Genomic DNA, 19,831 nt, shown 5'->3' with positions numbered 1-19,831 from the left:
CAAATCTGTGATGGTCATGGTGAAGAATGTCAGGGAAAATTGAACATTTTCCAATTTCAGCCATTCAGCACTGGTATCTAGCATTCTCAGGCCATTTACGGCTTGTTTTAGATATAGAGGATACTATTACAATACTACATAACTGAGCCTCTGAACAATCAACTGAATGATTGGGTATATGCAGCCAACAATGGCTTGGAATGTGTCACAACCTCAGTGGAGACTAGTAACTTTTAAAAAAGAAATTTGGACTCCCAGTTATTAACTAAAAGAATTATGCCACAAGATTTCATGTTTCAAACCAAAATCTTTACTATACAAGAGTTAAACAATACAAATACTAGTAATTTAACACTACATTTCACAAACACTTACCTTTAAATCCAAACCTCTCATCAGGACACTCCCCGTTCTACTTTTAATTCCACCCAAGAGTTTCCCTTTACTTTACAGGATCTTGATAATTCCTTCACTCCTCCCGAGACTAAACCAAGGTGTGCCACAGCTTTCAGGAATTCACTTTGATTCTCTTCAGTGCTTCCACTATTCTCTAAGCTATAAGATTTCTTGGAGCTCTTCCACTAGCACTGGCTAGGCTACCCCCCAACTCTCCTTCACCATCTCACAATTCAGCATGTGCCTCACTTGGAATTGTGCAATGACCTTCTAAAGGCTGACTAACTAGATGTGGTATGCCCGGTCTGACTAAGATAATTGATTAAAGGCCTTCCTCTCTGCTTACCTGCACCTGGAGCTGTCGTCTTTGTAGAGCTGATTGGACCACAGACAATGTGGAATCACCGAAAGATGGTGACACGCTACGCAACGGAGACTGGGAACGGGTAGGTGACCTGCGCCTACGAGGGGAAGGCATTGGCAATACCGGTGACCCTGACAGGAGGGGTGAGCCGAGCCTTCCTGTACCAGTCTCAGTCCCTTCAACAGCCCCTTCCCTGGAGAGGGAGCTCGTAGACTCTATATCAGCAACAGCGACCTATGAATGAAAGGCAGAATAACAGTGTAAGTGCTTACATACATTTTACATATTGTCAGAAAAATAGGTTGCAGGTCTAGATTTTCTGGAAATGCTAATCTGAATTTACTTCCCACTACAGGAGGGTTGGAATTGGATTGTCACTCTAATGTATTGCCTCTTCCCACCATCAACTCTCCGCCAACATCGCCCCCCAACCCCCAATCTCGCCCCCCCCCCCCCCCTCCCCCCCAACAGCGATGTTATCCAATCTTCCTGGGTCAGGGGTTATTACCATTAAAAGATAGCCTTCGACATGGTCTCCATCACCAACAGGAAGTCTTCCACTGTTGAGGAGGAAGATCTAGTAATAAAGCATCATGATGAGCAGGAAGCCCTTTTAAAAAAAGCCTCTGGAAGCTTTCAATCAGACCCTTCAGCTGGATTTCTTTCATAGTCCATATACATCTCACCCCACCCATTGAATCTCCTTCCACAGCCCATCCACCATCTGCCCGAACATGGACTCTACCCTGCTCATTGAATCTCCTGGGGGAAAGTTCTGGATAAATACTGCCAGTTTCACAAGGGAAGTTTTGGAATTCTCATTTAGCTTTGCATCTCCAATGTTCAACCCTGGGCTGATGCTGTCTATAAGCAAGCCTCTCCCCATGAGGTCCCATGGCATTCTGAGGAGTGTTTGTAACTAATCTGATTCCAATCAGCTATTACTGCAGCGCACCTTTGAAGAGATGATCAGCAGATCCGTTTCATGCACTGACCCCTCATTTTGTACCTGAGCAATGTTGTGTAAGGTTTGATGTAAGGATTCTATCTCGGTCCTCAAAGCTTCGTTCTCCAAGGTTTCACTTGTAATTTCAATTTTTCCTGATTCCTGCGATCAGTCAAGTTTCAGAATTAGCAAAATCACATGCAAAGCAGGTAACCTGTGAAAGGTTGGAGAGGTAACAACTGCTTTCTCTCTCCCAACAGTTAATTAAAAATTCCTTGAAGAGGACTGACAAGCGGTCACATCAGATCATAAGGACCGTAAGGAATTCAAATAACGTACATATCATAGTAAGAACATGGAGAAACCATCTGTGTCACACGAGGTTCTAAGCCTGGAGGCTTTTGTCTGACTCATGAAAGGAAATGTAAAAATATTTTGGAAATATTTGAAAAGGCAGGGATAATTTTGCAGTGGGAACACATAAAAGGAGAATCCAGCCAAGCGCATCTCAAAATTTCCAGTCCATTTTCCCCTCTGCTGCCAAAACATCCCGCCTGTTGTTGGGGGCACACTTTCAAGGGTGCAAGTGCCTCTCATTGGACACTGAGTGCCTGCATGCTATTCCACCATCGAGGGCCTAATCTAAGCCCAATCCAAGGCAACTAGTTGAAATGCTGCACTGCTCATTCCTCCAGGCTATGCAGGTCTCACCTGATTATCCAGTGGACTGTCTACTTGATCTCCCCCTGCCATGAGAGTAATGACTAGCGGTCATTGAATATCCTGCCAGACCTGGAATCATCACAACATACTGCCAGCCAGATCAGTTGTTGCAGTCAATATGCTGCAGAAAATAGCCCTGCCAGAAAAGACTGTCTGTTGAAGGAAATTATTTATCTACAAACTGTTTTTGTAACACGGATATTCTAGATTTGGAGTGCCACAGAGTCTCTTCTGTTGCTTGGAATCCCCTTTCAGTGGTTTGCACATAGCCATTTCCCTTTATAATGGAATATTGTTCCAATATTAATGTTGACCTAGAATTTTCTGGAATGGTTGGGTGCAAGAGCATTTTGGACAATACGCCCAAGGGGCTGACTGGCCTATCCTGTTCCTAACTTCCTATGTTCTTTCAATTCCACCCCACAAGGTCGTGGACTAGCCACAGCACTTATTTACCAATTTCTCCATGGTCCGGTTCAGCGACATGATTGTCCTCTCCTTCTCAGCATTCTGTATCTTCAGCCTCTCCATGGCAACAGATAACTCATTAATCCTAGAATAAGATCACAGAATATAACAATGGACTTCATGAATATCAGATAAAAACCTTTGTTAAAAGATTGGATGTACTTTACCTAAATTGGAACAATGAAGACACCTCTGGTGGCTGTATTGAGGATTGGATATTCTAATAAGCTCCTCCTTCAGGTACCATGCCCTAAGGGGGTGTTGGTGACCATGAACTTCCATTTTATTGGTCCATGATTGTGCTTGGCAAAGTAAAGTAGTGGTTAACCATTGCCTTCTGCAGTATGGCTGACCAGGAAACTCTCCTGCTCTTTACTGCCTACAATCAGGCACATTAGAAGGATTTACAGGCTGAAATTCAACCTGTTTGGCCACGTTATTCATGCACTTTCCACAGCCATCAAGTCCTGCAGTGGGACTTAAACCCAGAAGTAGAGACACTGCCACTGCGCCACAAGACATCCTGTCCAATAAGCTACGTGTATTTTTTCCTTTATAGCTTTGTTAGAAGAAGGCCACTCTGTCCATTGTGCCTGTGCCAGCTCTTTGGGATAGCTATCCTGCCTACCCCCGATAATCAAGAATCTATCCAGCTCTGCCTTAAAGATATTCAAAGGCTTTGCTTCCACCACCTTTTGAGGAAGAGAGTTCCAAAGACTGACAACCCTCGGAGAGAAAAGATTTCTCCTCATCTCTGTCTTAAATAAGTGACCCCTTATTTTTAAACAGTGATCCCTAGTTCTAGATTCTCCCACAAGAGGAGACATCCTCTCCACCCTGTCAAGACCCCTCAGGAATTTAAAGGTTTCAATCAAGTCATCTCTTACTCTTCTAAACTCCAGTGGATTCAAGCCTAACTTGTCCAACCTTTCCTCATAAGACAACCCCCTCATTCCTGGGCGGGTTCTAAGTGCTTCTAATGCATTTACATCTTTCCTTAAATAAGGAGGCCAGTACTGTACACAATACTCCAGATGTGGTCTCACCAGTGCACTGTACAATTGAAGCATAACCTCCCCACTTTTGTAATCGATTCACCTCACAATAAATGATAACATTCTATTAGCTTTCCTAATTACTTGCTGTACCTGCATACTAGCCTTTTATGATTCATGCACTAGGACACCCAGATCCCTCTGAATCTCAGAGCTTTGTAACCTCTCACCATTTAGATAATAAGCTTCTTTTTTATTCTTCCTTCCAAAATGGACAATTTCCCATTTGCCCACATTATACACCATTTGCCAGGTTTTTGCCCACTCACTTAACCTATCTGTCCCTTTGTAGCCTCCGCATGTCCTCTTCACGATTTACTTTCCTACCTATCTTTTTGTCGTCAGTAAATTTAGCAACCATCCCTTCCGTTCCTTCATCCAAGTCATTTATATAAATTGTAAAAAAGGGGTTTTAATATTCAACTGGCTCTGTGAGGCCCTCTTGTGGTGTAAAAGCACACTACTACAGCAATACAATGGGCCGTGGCAAAATTCCTGAGCTGAGTGGAACGATTAAGTGTTGTCATGTCTTGGAGTAGAATGCCCAGAAAAGTATTCTCATCTTTCCTTTTGTTGGGGCTCTTTGAGTTCTGTACTAAAGGCAGTGGTGAACATCTGCACACAGTGCCACAATGCTAAGTATACCAGAGGATGGTTGGTCAGATCGAGGGGTTTGCTTTAACACATCATTCTGGAGTAACTTTTATGGTCACTGTAGAGTATCTCATAGTGTGCAAGGTGATCTTTTGTGAATGCATGGAATTTATTAAAAAAATACTCCCTGTGATTGCTGGAAAATGCCATCAAAACTCTGTCACGCTGGGGTTGAATAATAGAACTGTGAAATTGAAGAAAGCCATTGCACCCACTCTGCCTTTATTGTTATGAAAGAAATATCCATTTAATCCTGACTTCTGTCCCTCTCCCTATACTTGACTAATGTTCTCTTTTTCAAATATTATGGATTCTGCCTCCGCATTGTTTCTAGTTTGATATTCCACATCCTAACCATCCCCATGTAACATCAGAAATCCCCTTATTCTTTCATTTTGTCAATTACCTTAAATGCATTCCTTCTAGTTATTGGTCATGGAGCAGTAGAATTAGAATTTGTCATTTTAAACTTGTCAAATTCCTTTGCAATTTTGGACATCCCCATTAGATCTCCTTGTAACTTACAAGTACCACATAAATGCCAGGCAATGAACATGCCCAAGAGAGAATCTAACCATCTCCATCGCTGAATCCACCACTATCAACATCCTAGCGTTACCATTGACCAGAAACTGAACTGCCTACCAAACATCAGAGGCTGGGGATTCTGCGGAGAATAACTCACCTCCCGAATCTCCAAAGCCTGTCTACCTTCTACAAGGCACAAGTCAGGAGTGTGATAGAATACTCCCCACTTGCCTGGATGAGTGCAGCTCCCACAACACTCAAGAAGCTCAGCACCATCCAGGGCAAAACAGACTGCTTAATTTGCACCCCATCCACCATCTTAAGCATTCACTCCCTCCACCACCGATGCACAGTGGTAGCAGTGTGTACCATCTACAAGATGCACTGCAGCAGCTCAGCAAGGCTCCGTCGACAGCACCTTCCAAACCTGCAAACTTTACCACCTACAAGGACAAGAGCAGTAGATACATGGGAACACTGCAACCTGGAAGTTCCCCTCCAAGCCGCTCCCATCCTAACTTGGAACTATATCGCTGTTTCTTCACTGTTGATTGGTCAAAATCCTGGGACTCCTAACAGCAGTGTTGGCGTACCTACACTACATGGGCTGCAGCGGTTCAACAAGGTGGCTCACCAGCACCTTCTCAGCAGCAAATAGAGATCTTTCCTAAATGAAGGTGAGCAAAATGGGATTAGCTGTAGTAGACAATCTTTTATATTTTACATAAACTGCTGGTAAATGTATTCAATGAAATGAAAATAAAATTTCTTAGATGGGAACACGGGATTGCTAGATTATAACAGACCTGCTAGATTATAACAGATCACAGTCACCACCTAGTTCACCCTCTACCATCGTGGTATTTGCATGATACAATGATAATTGAGTTGCTGACTAATTATGGCAATGAACCCCTGTCATTTAGTCTACAACAGACATAAATATGAGAATGGCATTGCCACAGGGAGTAGCTGAGCCAAGGCCATCTTTTCAGGGAAAGTTGGATAATAGTTGAAGAACAGCAAGGCACAAAGCTGTGGGGATAAAGTAAGGCAGTGGGATTAGCTTTGGATTGCTCTACCGAAGAGACGACAGAGTCTCAGGGGACCAAATGGCGTCCTCTTGCACAGAATGTTCTAAAAACATGCAAACTGCTTCAGATCATTTTCTTCCAGCAGGTAAGCTCTGTTTTAACAAAATAGAAACGGCGTCTGCAACCTGGAGAGAGAATGCTGAATTTTACAAATTGAAAATCAAAATCTCATTCTTTTTAACACACGCTAACTCATTGGGGTCATAACAAGCCCATTCTGTGCATCTCCACGTTTTCATTTCCATGAAGTCCATGGGAATAAAATTTGAGAGGGATGTAAAGCGGACTGCCACTTCGTTTTCATCTATTTTACACAATTGCACAAAGTCAAGCTCTACACCACTGAGTTCACTCGATTTTCACCCAGAAAATATCCGTGGTTTTCTTGTAAGTTCTATTTTGTGCAGATGACTAGGTTTCTGTTTTTCTCTGCAGGTGGGCTCGTTTTGAGCTGTATGTTATTAATTACTGTTGTTTCTGTGGTTGACTGATTCACAGAGGGTTAGATAATATCACATTTTGGAATAGTTTAATGTTTTTCACCTGTGGATCGATGAAATGCCTGAGGTGGCCCGGAGAATAAATTGACGTCAAGGTCCCTGGGTTTGATTGTTAGTCTGCATTGAATTAACTAATCTCAGGGAATGAGTTAATGGATGGTAAGATTGGCCTCAGTTGTCCAGGGCCAGTGATGAGTTGGAAGAAATTCAGCCAGGTTTCTTGCTTTGAATCACTATCCAAGGACCCCCACTCGAGAACATACGTGTGCATTTGTGCCAGATCAGCTTAGTCTGCCTGCCTTCACAAGAGGGGTAGATCTTCCCTCTGTGCCACAACGTAAAACAAGTAATAGCAAATCAACAGCTCCTTTTAAGTCGATGGAAATAAAAATCTGGAGAGAAGTAGAACAGGCTGCTGACTCACTATCACCTAGTTTATACTATAGCGCAACAACAGCATCTACCCTGAGGAGTAGGGAATAACAGAGAACAATTTTCCCTGCTGAACACGCTAAAGCTGATAGACAGAAGGGTCGAGTGATGGAATTATACAGCAGAGCCAGTCTCCACCCAGTCCCATTCCCCTGCCCTTGCCAAATACCCTTTTAAAACTTAGTTCTCAAAAAAACTATTCCTCTTTAAAAACCGTTGTGAATTTTGCTTCCTGTACCGTTTTCATGTCTGAATAATCCTCCATATAAAACAAAAACTCTCCTTTCATTCTTTCATTGACAATCTTAAATTTGTGCCCCATTGTTACAAGCAAAACAATGAACAAAAATGTCGGACAAAAAACTGGCCCATCGCAACTATCGCTTAATTTAAAAGTCCATCTTTGTGTTGAAATCCTTCCATGGCCTTACCTCCCATTATCCCTGTAACCTCCTTCGGCCCCTACAACCCCTTTGAGAAACCTGTGTTCCTCCAACTCTTGCCTCCTGTGCATCTTCCATTCCCTTTGTCTCATCATTGGTGGCCATATTTTCTGTCCAGACCCTAAGCTGTTAGATTCCATCCTTAAACCTCTCCTCCATCTCCTCCTTTACGACCCTTCTTAGAATCGACCTCTTTGATTCCCATTACCCTTCCTAGCATCTCCTTCTTTTGCCCAGTGTCAATCGTTGTCTGACCTGGAAAACATTTTTAGGTTTTTCCCGACAAGAAACACTCTATATAAATACAAGTTGTTGTTGTTGTTTCTATTTCTAAGGCTAATCCTTGGCGAGGTCATCCAAAAACACAACATTAGTTCCACATGCATGCTGATGATACTCAACTCTATTTCGCACCCCCTCCTCCCCCACGTCTCTGGACCCCTTCACTGTCTCCAATTTGTCACACTGCTTGTCTGACATCCAATAACTGATGAGCAAAAATTTCCTCTAACTAAATATTGGGAAGACAGAAGCCATTGACTTTGCGCCCCAATACCAACTTCATTCCCTTCAACCTTTTCTAAGCTTGGCAACCGTCTTAAGCTGAGCAAGACTGTTAGCAACCTTGCTGTTGTGTTGTCCTAGAGATGCGCTTCCGACCACATCTCCACACTGTTAGGAAATAGAGATAGCTTAAGTAAGTTATATTTGTATTTGTTAGGAATGAGTTTTAGCTTTAAAATTTAAGTTTGATTTGTATTTCTGCATTTGCGTGTTAAGAAAGGTCAAATTGAGTTTTAGTTTCATTTTAAAAGTTGCCTGCATTTGTAATTTGAGCTTACAACTCTAAGAGAAGCTAAGCAAACACAAGAGTAGAAAAAACAGCGCTGTTGCCTAGCAACAGGGGTCCAGAGAAGCAGGCCCCTCCCACAGAGAAACTAAAGAAACAGCAGTTTCGAGTTCAGTTTGAAGCCAGGACTCAAGAGAGCCTGGACACAGGGAGAGGGAGCTGCAGAGTGAGAACAGATTTCTCAAAAGGCCCCAAGGACAAAGGAGTGAGACAAAAACAGGGGAAAGTCCCAAGTAGACCTTCTAGTCAAAGGAAGGACAGGAACCTGGAAAAGGCCCTGTTAATGAAGTTAAGAGTGAGGGGCAGAGAGAAAGGCACCAAGCTTCAGATTTAAAGAGATAAAAGCTACAGAAAGCAGATTTAAAGCAAGAACAGTTTGTAAGAGGCAAGAAGGTCCAAAAAGACGGCTGAAGGTCTGTAACTCTTTGCTATGGGCATGTGAAGCAGTGGTGTACTGTTGACAGCTGAGGCAGTGAGAGAGAGATTGCGTGGAAGACAGCTTGAATGCATGTGGTGACCCATGGAAGAGGAACATCGAAAGGAGAGTTCAAAACCCTGGGGCTGAACACTTGCGGAAGGTATCTGAGAGAAAGCGTTGGTTTGGGAGAAGATTCCAAAGCGGGTCCTTGGAGAGTGGAGGTTGGAATTCCTTGTGTGAAAGACAGAGTGACAGAGCGCAGTGAGACGAGTTGGCTCATGGTGGGACAAGCGTCTGGGGAAATCGAGGAGAGATCCATAGCATCTGTTTGGGGTGGCATCTGTCACTTGGTTTCTGAGTGTGGTGTGCCTGACCACGGGTCGCCTGTTGGTTTACATGGACTATGTACTTACTGTGAACATTAGAGGAGAAGATAACTTTTGTAACTTGTGTTATCCTTACAAATCTGTATTTATCTTTAAAGGTATAGTTGTGGGTGAAGGAGTATTGCAATATAGTTAATCTTTTCTTGTTTAATAATTGTTTTATTCTTTTGTTAAAAGTTCATCCGCTGACCTCTGTGACTCTGTTCATTAGCTACTCTCCATGTATCTAAACAAACAATTAAAAGTTAGGATCTATCAAGCTGGGTTGCACCCTGGGATCAGGCTTGTCCTGGGATAACCTCAGCTGGGATCATAACAACACCGTCACCAAGACTGCCCACTTCCACTTCTAACATTGATCAACTCTGACCCTGCCTCAGCTGATCTGCTGCTGAAACTCTCATCCATGTTTTTATTTAACCCTATTCTAATTCTCTTCTGCCTAGCCTCCCAACTTCCACCCCACATAAATTTATGCTCATCCAAATGCCTGCTGCCCGTATCTTAACTGGCTCCAAATCTCATTCACCCACCAGACCTGTTGTTACAGACAGGGATCAGAGAGGACTGAAGCCCCCGTTCCCTTCCCTTACTGTCCGTAACCAGTGTGTTTCTGAAAGGAGGATGTGTCTGTTTCTTAACCTCTGAGTGTACAATCAATTTGAATAACCAGAAGCAAGCTTTTCATGCCTTTAAATAAAGAGGATTATTAATTTGTACATTCACCCTGAAAATTAAACGCTTTGTCACTCATGCATCTCACACACACACACACACACACAGAAAATACAGTTAAAGAGGATAGTTTACTTTTGCAAGTCACAAATGAAGGAATAGTTCATAAGTCCTGTGGTTGGCTCAGCTTGGTGAAGGTCTGTTGAACAAGTGGCTCTTTTCCACTCTTGAAGGGTAGCTAGGAGAATTTAAAGTCATTGCAGGATTCCCTCAAAGAGGGGGATTTTCAGCAAGTCACAAAATTATTTGCTTGTTGTTTTATTACTAGGGAGTCAGTTTTCTGTACTGGTGGCTTTGAAAAGGAACAAGCTTGGAGAACTTATGATGTTGCAGTCTACAGTTTTAAAGCATAAATACAGACTGACTGGTTTCTCCCTGGTTTTTGGGGCAATAAGATCCATTAAATGTGGTCAGTTTCAGTCATGTGACCACATGATCAATACTTCTTTTGTCCACCCAGGATGATGTGAAGTCAGAAGCCATTGCTGCACAATAGGGTGCAGATGGTGTTTATTCACACCTACTTATGACGACCTTGCTTCACTACAGTTCTCTTTGTTAAGCTTTGAGTTTAGAGACAATGAGGCTAGGAGGCCATAGATTTTGAGTTTTGGGTAAGTCCATATGCAATAGGATGTGTGAACTCCACAAATAGTTTTGTCTGGGTATGTCCATTCAAGGGGGGCACTCCACCCATGGTCATTCAATTAGGAAATTTCCGAAGACTTGAAGTCATTTTGAGTCTGCGCAGAAATTACAAAAGCTACTTGACGCTTGCAGCCATCTTAGCAGCCTTTTAATGTCAATTTTTAAAAGAAAAAGTATTCCAACAATTGTAAACTGGATGCGGCCCATGTTTACAGTTATGAATATGACTTGCTTTTACTGGTCATGGCACTGTGCTTGTTGATGTTAACTAGCTCACCATGCAAGTATGCATCAATTTCAAAATCCTCATCTTTGATTTCAAATCTTTCCATTGCCTTCCCTTTCCCTATATTTGTCATCTTCCCCAACCTGACAAGCTTCTAAACTCCCTGCACTCCTCAAATTCTGACCTCTTGCGCATTCATGATTTTATTCGCTCCAGCATTGTATGCCGTGCTTTCAGCTACCTGGGCCCTAAGCTTTGGAATTTCCTCCCTAAACCTCTCCATCTTTTCACCTTTCTCTCCTCTTTTAAGAAGTTCCCTGAAACCTTTGATCAACCTTTTAGTCATCTGTCCTGATTGCTCTTTCTGCGCTTAAGTATCAAAAGTGTTTTGATTGGTATTGCCCTTGTTATGTGCCTTTGGGTGTTTTACTAAATGCACTATATGAATGTAAGTTCTTTTTGTTGCTGTTGTCTCCTATAGTTATGACGTCTTGTGCATCAGGTCAAGAGACTCCCTACCCTGCTCAGTGCCATTTAGTCTCCTGAGGGAGGCAAAAAGCCAGATCAAAAACACAATGCCATTTGGGAGGAATCAAATGTGCAAAATTCCTCTCTGAATCCTTCAGCTGATCAAAGCTAGTCCAGGAATCCACGTTGGTCATGACTGATGTTAATTGGTACCCACTTCTAGTATGATGCAATCTCCACTCCAGCCAGGAACTAGCCCAGCTCTCCCTTCAGGTACATCAGAGCTGTGTCCACCAGACCTGGGTTCCACCAGCACAGAATATTATGATAGGGGACTCCATCCAACCTTCACTCTTTTGGATCTTAAGTATGAAATTCCGATAGCACAAAACAACCGGAGTCTACAGATTACCAATCAATTAGTAGCCTGGACACATAATTAATTGTATTGACTAATTAACAATGGTAGAGCAAGCTGGTTGATATGAGGCCTGGAGAGGTCATGCTAGTGCTCAAGGGAAATTCTTCAAAGGCTGGAATTAAGGTGCACGGTGCAGGAAACACCTCGAAAGTCCTTACCGTCATTACCACTAAGTGTTCTTTCGCCTACCTTGCATGAAGTTCTGCCTTGTCCACGTCACACTTGCTCTGCAGTTGAATCATCTCTTTGACCTTGTCACGGAGCTGCTGTTCAAGCCTTCCGCTTTGCACTGTGTGCTTGTCCAGTGTAGAAGTAGTACTTGCCTGAGACACGCGTAAGTTGGAGTCTAGGTTCAAGCAGGCGGACTGCAGGCGCCGTGACGTCCGAGCAACATCAGCTTTCACGTCCAGGAGGCTCCTGAAAAGTTGGGGGGTTGGGGAACAAACAAACAGGCCCTTGGTCATCTAATGCCCGTTAGAGTACAAAGGCAATCAGTGTTAGATTTTGTCAAAATCAAGGAACGAAACTGCAAATCATGAACACTGATCTTTCTGTCTCCCACACATGGCTCAGCAAGTTTAGCCACTGAGCAGCAGGGACATACAGAATGATTGAGGGTTGGAGGGATTGGATTATAAGGTGCGATTATGTAAATTTGTCATTTTCTAGCTGGAAGAGAAAAGGCTCAGAGGTCATATGATTGCCGTTTTTAGGATACTAAAGAGTATTTCTGAAAATAGAGATAGGCTGTTGAAGTTTTTCATCTTCACTCATCAGGACAAATGCAAGAATGCCAAATTTCCAAGGGAGAAATAATTTCATACAATATGAGGAAAGGGGGATGATTGGTTGGCGAGTCGACTCTGGTTGGTTAACGCATTGCCAGGGAGAATGCACCAGGAAACTATCATCTCCTACACTTCTGTCTAATTTTTAAAAAGGTGCTATGCCTGGACATATTCCTTCTGCTTGCGGAGGCCAGGTCCCTGCATTTGAATGTATGTAGCTTCTAGTAGTCCTAAATGAGTCACTTTCTGAGCCCGGTGAATAATCTTAAATTGGTAGTTAGTGTAGTTATTATCACACTCACGGAATCACATCTAACATTAGGCATTATGTTCTGAGTTTTGCAAGCATGGGCTGGTTGAATATGGTCAATACTCTGCCTATTGTGAACAGCTGGAGGACCTGCTGTTTAATACCATCTGCCAGTCACTGGGAGGTACAGCCTGTGTACCTGGCATCTTGCTGGCATGAAATTCATATACGATATTGCTCACTTGTGTGGTAGGCAGAAAGTCTTTTTGGTGTAATGGCAGCTTCCTGTCATTTGTGTTGCTATTGCATAGTAGCAGCGTGAAACAGCTAGCTTCACCTGTTGCTCAAATGTTTTGAGATACCTTACCTTTTCAGGTAATTTGGGCACTTTTCAGGGCCGAAATTGACAGCCTTGGGCCCATTCATGACTATATATGATACACAGCGGGCAATGATCTGATTGAGATAGCCACTATCCCACAGGGTAGCTTTGCTGTGCCCTATTTTGGCATCAAGCTCGCATGGTGAATAAATGGCTTGGGGCCTATTTATGAGATTGCCAATAAGGCCAATCTTATAGCACATGGAACTGTCGGAATCTCAAGCATATATTGACAAGTGAAGGTAGGTTTGCGGTAGAGAGTGGTAGAGAACCGTTTAGCAGATTTCACAACTAGCAATTTGCGGATAGGGAGTGCTACTCCATTTCAAAGGTGAATTTGAGTGCAGGACGGAGCCTATTAAGGTGTGTAATGTGAGGAACCTGTTTTTGGAAAAATTGAAGGACATTGAATTTTGGACATTCTTCCTCCTGAGCTATTTTTAAAAAAAGTTTGCAATATTAATTTGGGGCTGTAAATATGCCATTTTTCAAGAAACCACGGGTCAACGGATGCATGTCCAGCGGGGGACACCTGGAGAAGGAAGATACTTTGTATATATAAGTTAACAGAGAACTACTGTTGCCAGGCTAAAGATTCTTGCTGACTGGTTAAAACACCTGACCAAGAGAAGTATTCTTTGAACATCTTAGTCTAAAAGGCTCTCAGTCAGAGTGAGCGTGTGGATGCCCTAGAAGCAGGCTGCAAGAAAAGACACTCTCTTTCCCTCTCTCTGCGCCCCCTTTGTGTTACATGCAATCCAGAGTGAGTTAACTTTCCTCAGAAACGTCTCATCGGATAAGTTATTTTGAGAGTTCGCAAACTTGTGATAAGTAAGAGTCGTTAAGGGCAGTTTGACCAGAAAATCTGTCTGAAGGAACTAGTGTGACCAGAATTCTGTTACATTAACAGCATTGAGATTTCTTCAGATTTTATCCTTTTAAAAGAAATGCTCCCATACTCCAGCCTCTGCAGGGGACTCCGTTTGTTTTATATTTATGTGTATGGGGTGTATGGGGGTTCGAATATCTATTTTTTTTTTAAAAAGGGGAAAATCGTTATGCTACAACTCGTATGTTAGCTAGTTTATTAACTTGTTTTTAAAAAGCAGTTTGTTTTATAATAAATCAATTATTTTTATGTTTAATGAAAGAAGCCTGGTTAGAATCTTTTTATGCTGGGATTAACAGTGTCAAAGGTAAATAATTGGCCAGCATTTTGGGTGAATTAAACATTTGAACTATTTATACAACCTGTAGAGAAGCGGGGCTAGAATTAACTGCACACTCCTCCTATCTTGGTCTGTAACAGTAAGGAAATTCTTACATGCAGCTGCAGATTCAAACAAAGCAAACGTATCATCTACTTATCGGGAACATGCAAGGGGTAGGAGGTTAGGGGTCATTCCATTGAAAATGCATTTCTCGCGGAAACCGAAGAAATGTTAACATGAGCTGGGCCTAGAGGAGATTCCAAGGCAACGTCATCTATTTGGGCATAGACAGCGTCATTAAAAGATTAACTCAACTGCGCGAGTTGCTAAGTTCCTAGGTTCAATGAACAAAAATTCAGAAAATGGCAGCGTATCTAGACTGCCATGATATAGTGCTGCATTGCAAATGTCACTGGCTCCCTTGAAATGGCGCCTTTGGCAGTGCAATGCTCCCTCAGTGCTGTGCCGGAATGCCAGTCTTAATTTTCGTGCTCAAGTATTGGAGTGGGACTTGAATCTGGAACATTCTGACTCAAAAACAAGAGTGCTACCAATTGAACCATAGTAGAAGGCAAACTGAATGGATCTTGTTTTATTTTATCTAGCAATCTCTACGTTCCTGTAAAGAAGGTGCCAAGTGCTACGCTGGGTTATTTGAAGCTAGTCAGGAGTAACCATGGTTGTACCTAATGCTTTAAATTAGGGAGGATTTCTTCTTTCTTGCTGTGACCATGATCCAGTCCCATCCATCAGCTAACAGGACTTACCGCTCCGTCCCACTCCTCAAACCAGTGAGCTCACTGCGGACCGTAGCTATCTGCTGCCATAGCGTCAGCAGCCTGCCATGCTCACCACGAGGGCGCAAGCCATAGGTCTGAAAAATACAAGAGACAAAATAGATAGTTTTTTTTCTGATACCTTCTGTTTCTTTTGACATTGCCATTCAAAGGGCAATGAACAGAAGTCTTTGTTAACATTGATTAAGACAATTTTTAACAGTATACCACGGAAAGTTTGTCCTGAAAATAGCAGTTGTTACTTTAAAAGAGTTCCTTAGAAGGAATGGTGTGGTGTGTTACAAGTCACTCAGGGAGTCTGTGTTTCTGTGACAACAAATGAATATTGTAGTCTGGAGCTATCGATATTGATGGTAGAGGCTCCAACACTCTTTCCATCACAAGACTGACCAGGAATCTCTCCTGCTCTTACTGCATGACATTGGTGTGTTTGTGGGCTTTACGAATGCAGCTACCTTGGCCATCAAATCCTAGGGTGAGACTCAAAACTGGAGCTTCTTGCTTAGAGGCAGGGATGCTACCCACTGCACCACAATTCAGCTGAGAAGACCTCGCAGACCTAGACATTTTGGACAACGTACTCTGCCTGTCACCTGGAGGAATGACTGGAACAGGTGAAAGGGGTGGAGGATGGGGATATGCATGGGAATATGCTGCTGATTGGGCAGGCTATTGTGTTTATAATAGGTTAGTACATGTTAACATTCTTGCTTCTGATTGGTTGACTGTGCGGAATGGATGGTAATATGCTTCTTGAACAAGGGAAGCCAGGTGTCACTGATAAGAAGTCTTGGGGGATGGTATGGTTTTGGCAGATTTCCATGGCCTCTCTGACGAGGCATGCATGCTAGTGCATGATGGATGAGACAAGTCTAGGGTTGGACCATTGGATGTGATGGTTATGAAGCTGAGTGTGTTTGACAATAGCTGACTTGTCCCATTCATTGCATTTGAAGTAGGTTTGATGCTCCTTAAGTCTAACGTGAAGATTGTGGCCTGTTTACCCAATGTAGACAGGTCTGCAAGGGCTTTCCACAGCAAAACAACCCAAATCCAACATCAACAAGGCAGAGAAAGCAGCATTCAATGACCTTTGTTTACACGCTTCAATCCATATACTTACTGCTGGCAAGAGAAATTCCATAGTCACATTGGACCAAGAAGAGAACAACAAGATTCAATATCTCCTCAACACAGGTACCTACAAGAAATTCCCCAGAGGCCCTACCCTGCTATTGAGTGGAAAATCAATATCAAGTTACTCTCTCTACACAGAGATAATGTTTATCCGAGGCTCTATGTAATAAACTTCATATTACCTTTCTTTCCTGTCCAATTTTACTTGGACAACCCAAGATACATAGACCAATTTTTAAAAAAATACATTGACAGGATGTGGCTTCGTTGGCTGGGCCAGCATTAATTATCCATCCCTAATTGCCCTTGAGAAAGTGATGGTGAACTGCCTTCTTGAACCGCTGCAGTCCATGTGGTGTAGGTACACCCATAGTGCTGTTAGGGAGGGTGTTCCAGGATTCTGACCCAGTGACAGTGAAGGAACTGCGATATATTTCCAAGTCAGAATGGTGAGTGTCTTGGAGGGAAACTTCCAGGTGGTGATGTTCCTATGCGTCTGCTGCCCTTGTTCTTCTAGAGCGGACGTGTGTTTGGAAGGTGCCATCTAAGGAAACTGGATGAGTTACTGCAGTGCATCTTATAGATGGTACACACTGCTGCTACTGTGCGTTGGTGGTGGAGGGAGTGAATGTTTGTGTATGGGGTGCCAATCAAGTGGGCTGCTTTGTTCTGGATGGTGACAAGCTCCTTCAGTGTTGTTGCAGATGCACTCATCCAGGCAAGTGGAGAGTATTCCATCACACTCCTGACTTGTGCCTTGTCGATGGTGGACAGGCTTTGTGAAGTCAGGAGGTGATCCCTAGCCTCTGATCTGCTCTTATAGCCACAGTATTTATATGGCTAGTCAAGTGCAGTTTCTGGTCAATGGTAAACCCCAGGATGTTGATAGTGGGGAATTCAGCGATGAAAATGCCATTGAATGGCAAGGAATGATGCTTGGATTCTCTCTTGTTGGAGATGGTCATTGCCTGGCACTTGTGTGGCACAAATGTTACATGCCGCTTGTCAACTCAAGCCTGGATACTGTCCAGGTCTTTCTGCATTTGGACATTGACTACATCAGTATCTGAGGAGTCACAAATGGTGCTGAACATTATGCAATCATCAGCGAACATCCCCACTTCTGACCTTATGATGGAAGGTCAAGCCTAGTATACTACTTGAGGAACTCCTGCAGTGATGTCCTGGAACTGAGACCATTGCCCTCCCAGAACCACAACCATCTTCCTTCATGCTAGGTATGACTTCAACCAGGAGAGAGCTTTCCCCCTGATTCCCATTGACTCCAGTTTTGCTAGGGCTCCTTGATGCCACACTCAGTTAAATGCTGCCTTGGTGTCAAGGACAGTTACTCTCAGATTACCTCTGAAGTTCAGCTTTTTTGTCCATGTTTGAATCAAGACTGTAATGAAGTCAAGAGCTGAGTGGCCTTGGCGGAACCCAAACTGAGCATCAGTGACCAGATTATTGCTATGCAAGTGCCGCTTGATAGCACTGTTGATGACCCCTTCCATCACTTTACTGACAATCGAGAGTAGACTGATGGGGCGGTAATTGGCCGGGTTTGATTTGTCCTGCTTTTTGTGTACGGGACATAGCTGGGCGATTTTCCACATAGCCGGGTAGTTGTACTGGAACAGCTTGGCTAGGGATATGGCAAGTTCTGGAGCACAAGTCTTCAGTGCTATTGCTGGAATATTGTCAGGGCCCATAGCCTTTGCAGCATCCAGTGCCTTCAGCCATTTCTTGATATCAAGTGGAGAGAATCAAATTGGCTGAAGGTTGGCATCTTGACGTTGTGGACTTCCGCAGGAGTTCGAGATGAATCATCCACTTGGCACTTCTGGCTGAAGATTGTTGTAAATGCTTCAGCCTTACCTTTTGCACTGATGTGTTGGGCTCCCCCATCATTGGAGATGGGGATATTTGTGGAGCCACCTCCTCCAGTGAATTGCTTAATTGTCCACCACCATACATGACTGGATACGGCAGGACTGCAAAGCTTAGAGCTCAACTGTTTGTTGTGGAATTGCTTATCTCTTTCTATCACTTGTTGCTTAGCTGTTTGGCACACAAGTAGCCATGTGTAGCTTCACCAGGCTGACACCTCATTTATAGGTTTGCCTGGTGACTCTTCATTGAACCAGGGTTGATCCCCTAGCTTGGTGGTAATGGTAGAATGGGGGATATGCCAGGCCATGAGGTTACAGATTGTGGTTGAGTACAATTCTGCTGCTGCTGATGGCCCACAGCACCTCAAAGTTGCCCAGTCTTGAGTTGCTAGATCTGTTCAAAATCTATCCCATTTAGCACGGTGGTACTACACAACACAATGGAGGGTATCCTCAAAGCGAAGACGGGACTTCGTCTCCATAAGGACTGTGCAGTGGTCACGCCTATTGATACAGTCATGGGCAGATGCATCTACCATAGTCAGGTTGGTGAGGACGAGGTCAAGTATGTTTTTCGCTCTTATTGGTTCCCTGTTGTTGATTCCCTCACCACCTGCTGCAGTCCCAGTCAAGCAGCTATGTCCTTTAGGACCCGGCCAGCTCAATCGGTAGTGGTGCTACCAATCCCGTCTTGGTGATGGACATTGAAGTTCCTCTCCCAGGGTACATTCTATGCCCTTGCCGCCCTCAGTGCTTCCTCCAAGTGGTGTTCAACATGGAGGAGCACTGATTCATCAGCTGGGCGGCAGGGGTGAGGGGGCGGGGGTGGTGCGGCGGGGGGTGGTGGTGGGTGCAGTATGTGGTAATCAGCAGGAGGTTTCCTTGCCCATGTTTTACCTGCTGCAATGAGACTTCATGGGGTCCAGAGTCGATATTGAGGACTTCCAGGGCAACTCCCTCCTGACTGTATACCACTGTGACGCCACCTCTAATGGGTCTGTCCTGCCTGTGGGACAGGACATATCCAGAGATGGTGATGGTCATGCTCTACTAAGACTGATCATCTCCATTAAAGGTTCTCCAATATACATGACAGTTCAACACCTAGCCAGAATTCTCCAGCCATTAATGGGGAAATGCACACACCACATCACAAATTCTAAACATTTCATTAAGGGGATACAGCAAATCATAATCATCTTGTCAGACACAATGGTGAGTTTTGACGTTGAGTCACTTTTCATCAATGAATCCATCTCAGAAGCTTGTCTTATCATCAAACAATGCTTGGAAGGAGACTACTCCTTATCCAACAGAACTGCAATGTCATCAGATTGAATCTTCTACTGATGTGCCTGAACTCAGCATCATTCTAATGATGAGGTTCCTATTTCAAACAAATGGTGCTGCTATGGGGTCTCCATTGTCACCAATTGTCACCTACATCTTTATGGACAAGCAGCACTTCAATCAACTAGCCTTCAAACTAGACTCTGGCTTTGATATGTAGATGACACTTCTGTCAAATGGCTAGGTGATAGGAGAGAATTTCATAGTTTCCTACAACACCTTAAAAACCAATATTTGAGTATTAATTTTACTGTGGAAATGGAACAACA

General features: G+C 43.5%; 1 protein-coding gene across 1 annotated transcript in view; it reads right to left on the bottom strand.

Annotated features, from left to right (window-relative positions):
• The window catches only part of crocc2 (ciliary rootlet coiled-coil, rootletin family member 2), a 293,289-nt gene that overhangs the window by 170,578 nt on the left and 102,880 nt on the right, over positions 1-19,831 (bottom strand). Inside the window, exons 7-11 of the mRNA XM_078563452.1 lie at positions 15,154-15,260; positions 11,945-12,172; positions 2,886-2,982; positions 1,770-1,868; positions 743-994 (exon numbers count right to left, since the gene is read on the bottom strand). Coding sequence (XP_078419578.1) covers positions 743-994; positions 1,770-1,868; positions 2,886-2,982; positions 11,945-12,172; positions 15,154-15,260 — 783 coding nt within the window. The remainder of the gene's footprint in view (positions 1-742; positions 995-1,769; positions 1,869-2,885; positions 2,983-11,944; positions 12,173-15,153; positions 15,261-19,831) is intronic.

This window comes from Cetorhinus maximus, chromosome 19 (genome assembly GCF_964194155.1).
Source record: "Cetorhinus maximus chromosome 19, sCetMax3.hap1.1, whole genome shotgun sequence".
NCBI classification, from domain to species: Eukaryota; Metazoa; Chordata; class Chondrichthyes; order Lamniformes; family Cetorhinidae; genus Cetorhinus; species Cetorhinus maximus.
The sequence above is the reverse complement of the archived record's forward strand: the minus strand, read 5'-3'. Positions and strand labels throughout refer to the sequence as shown.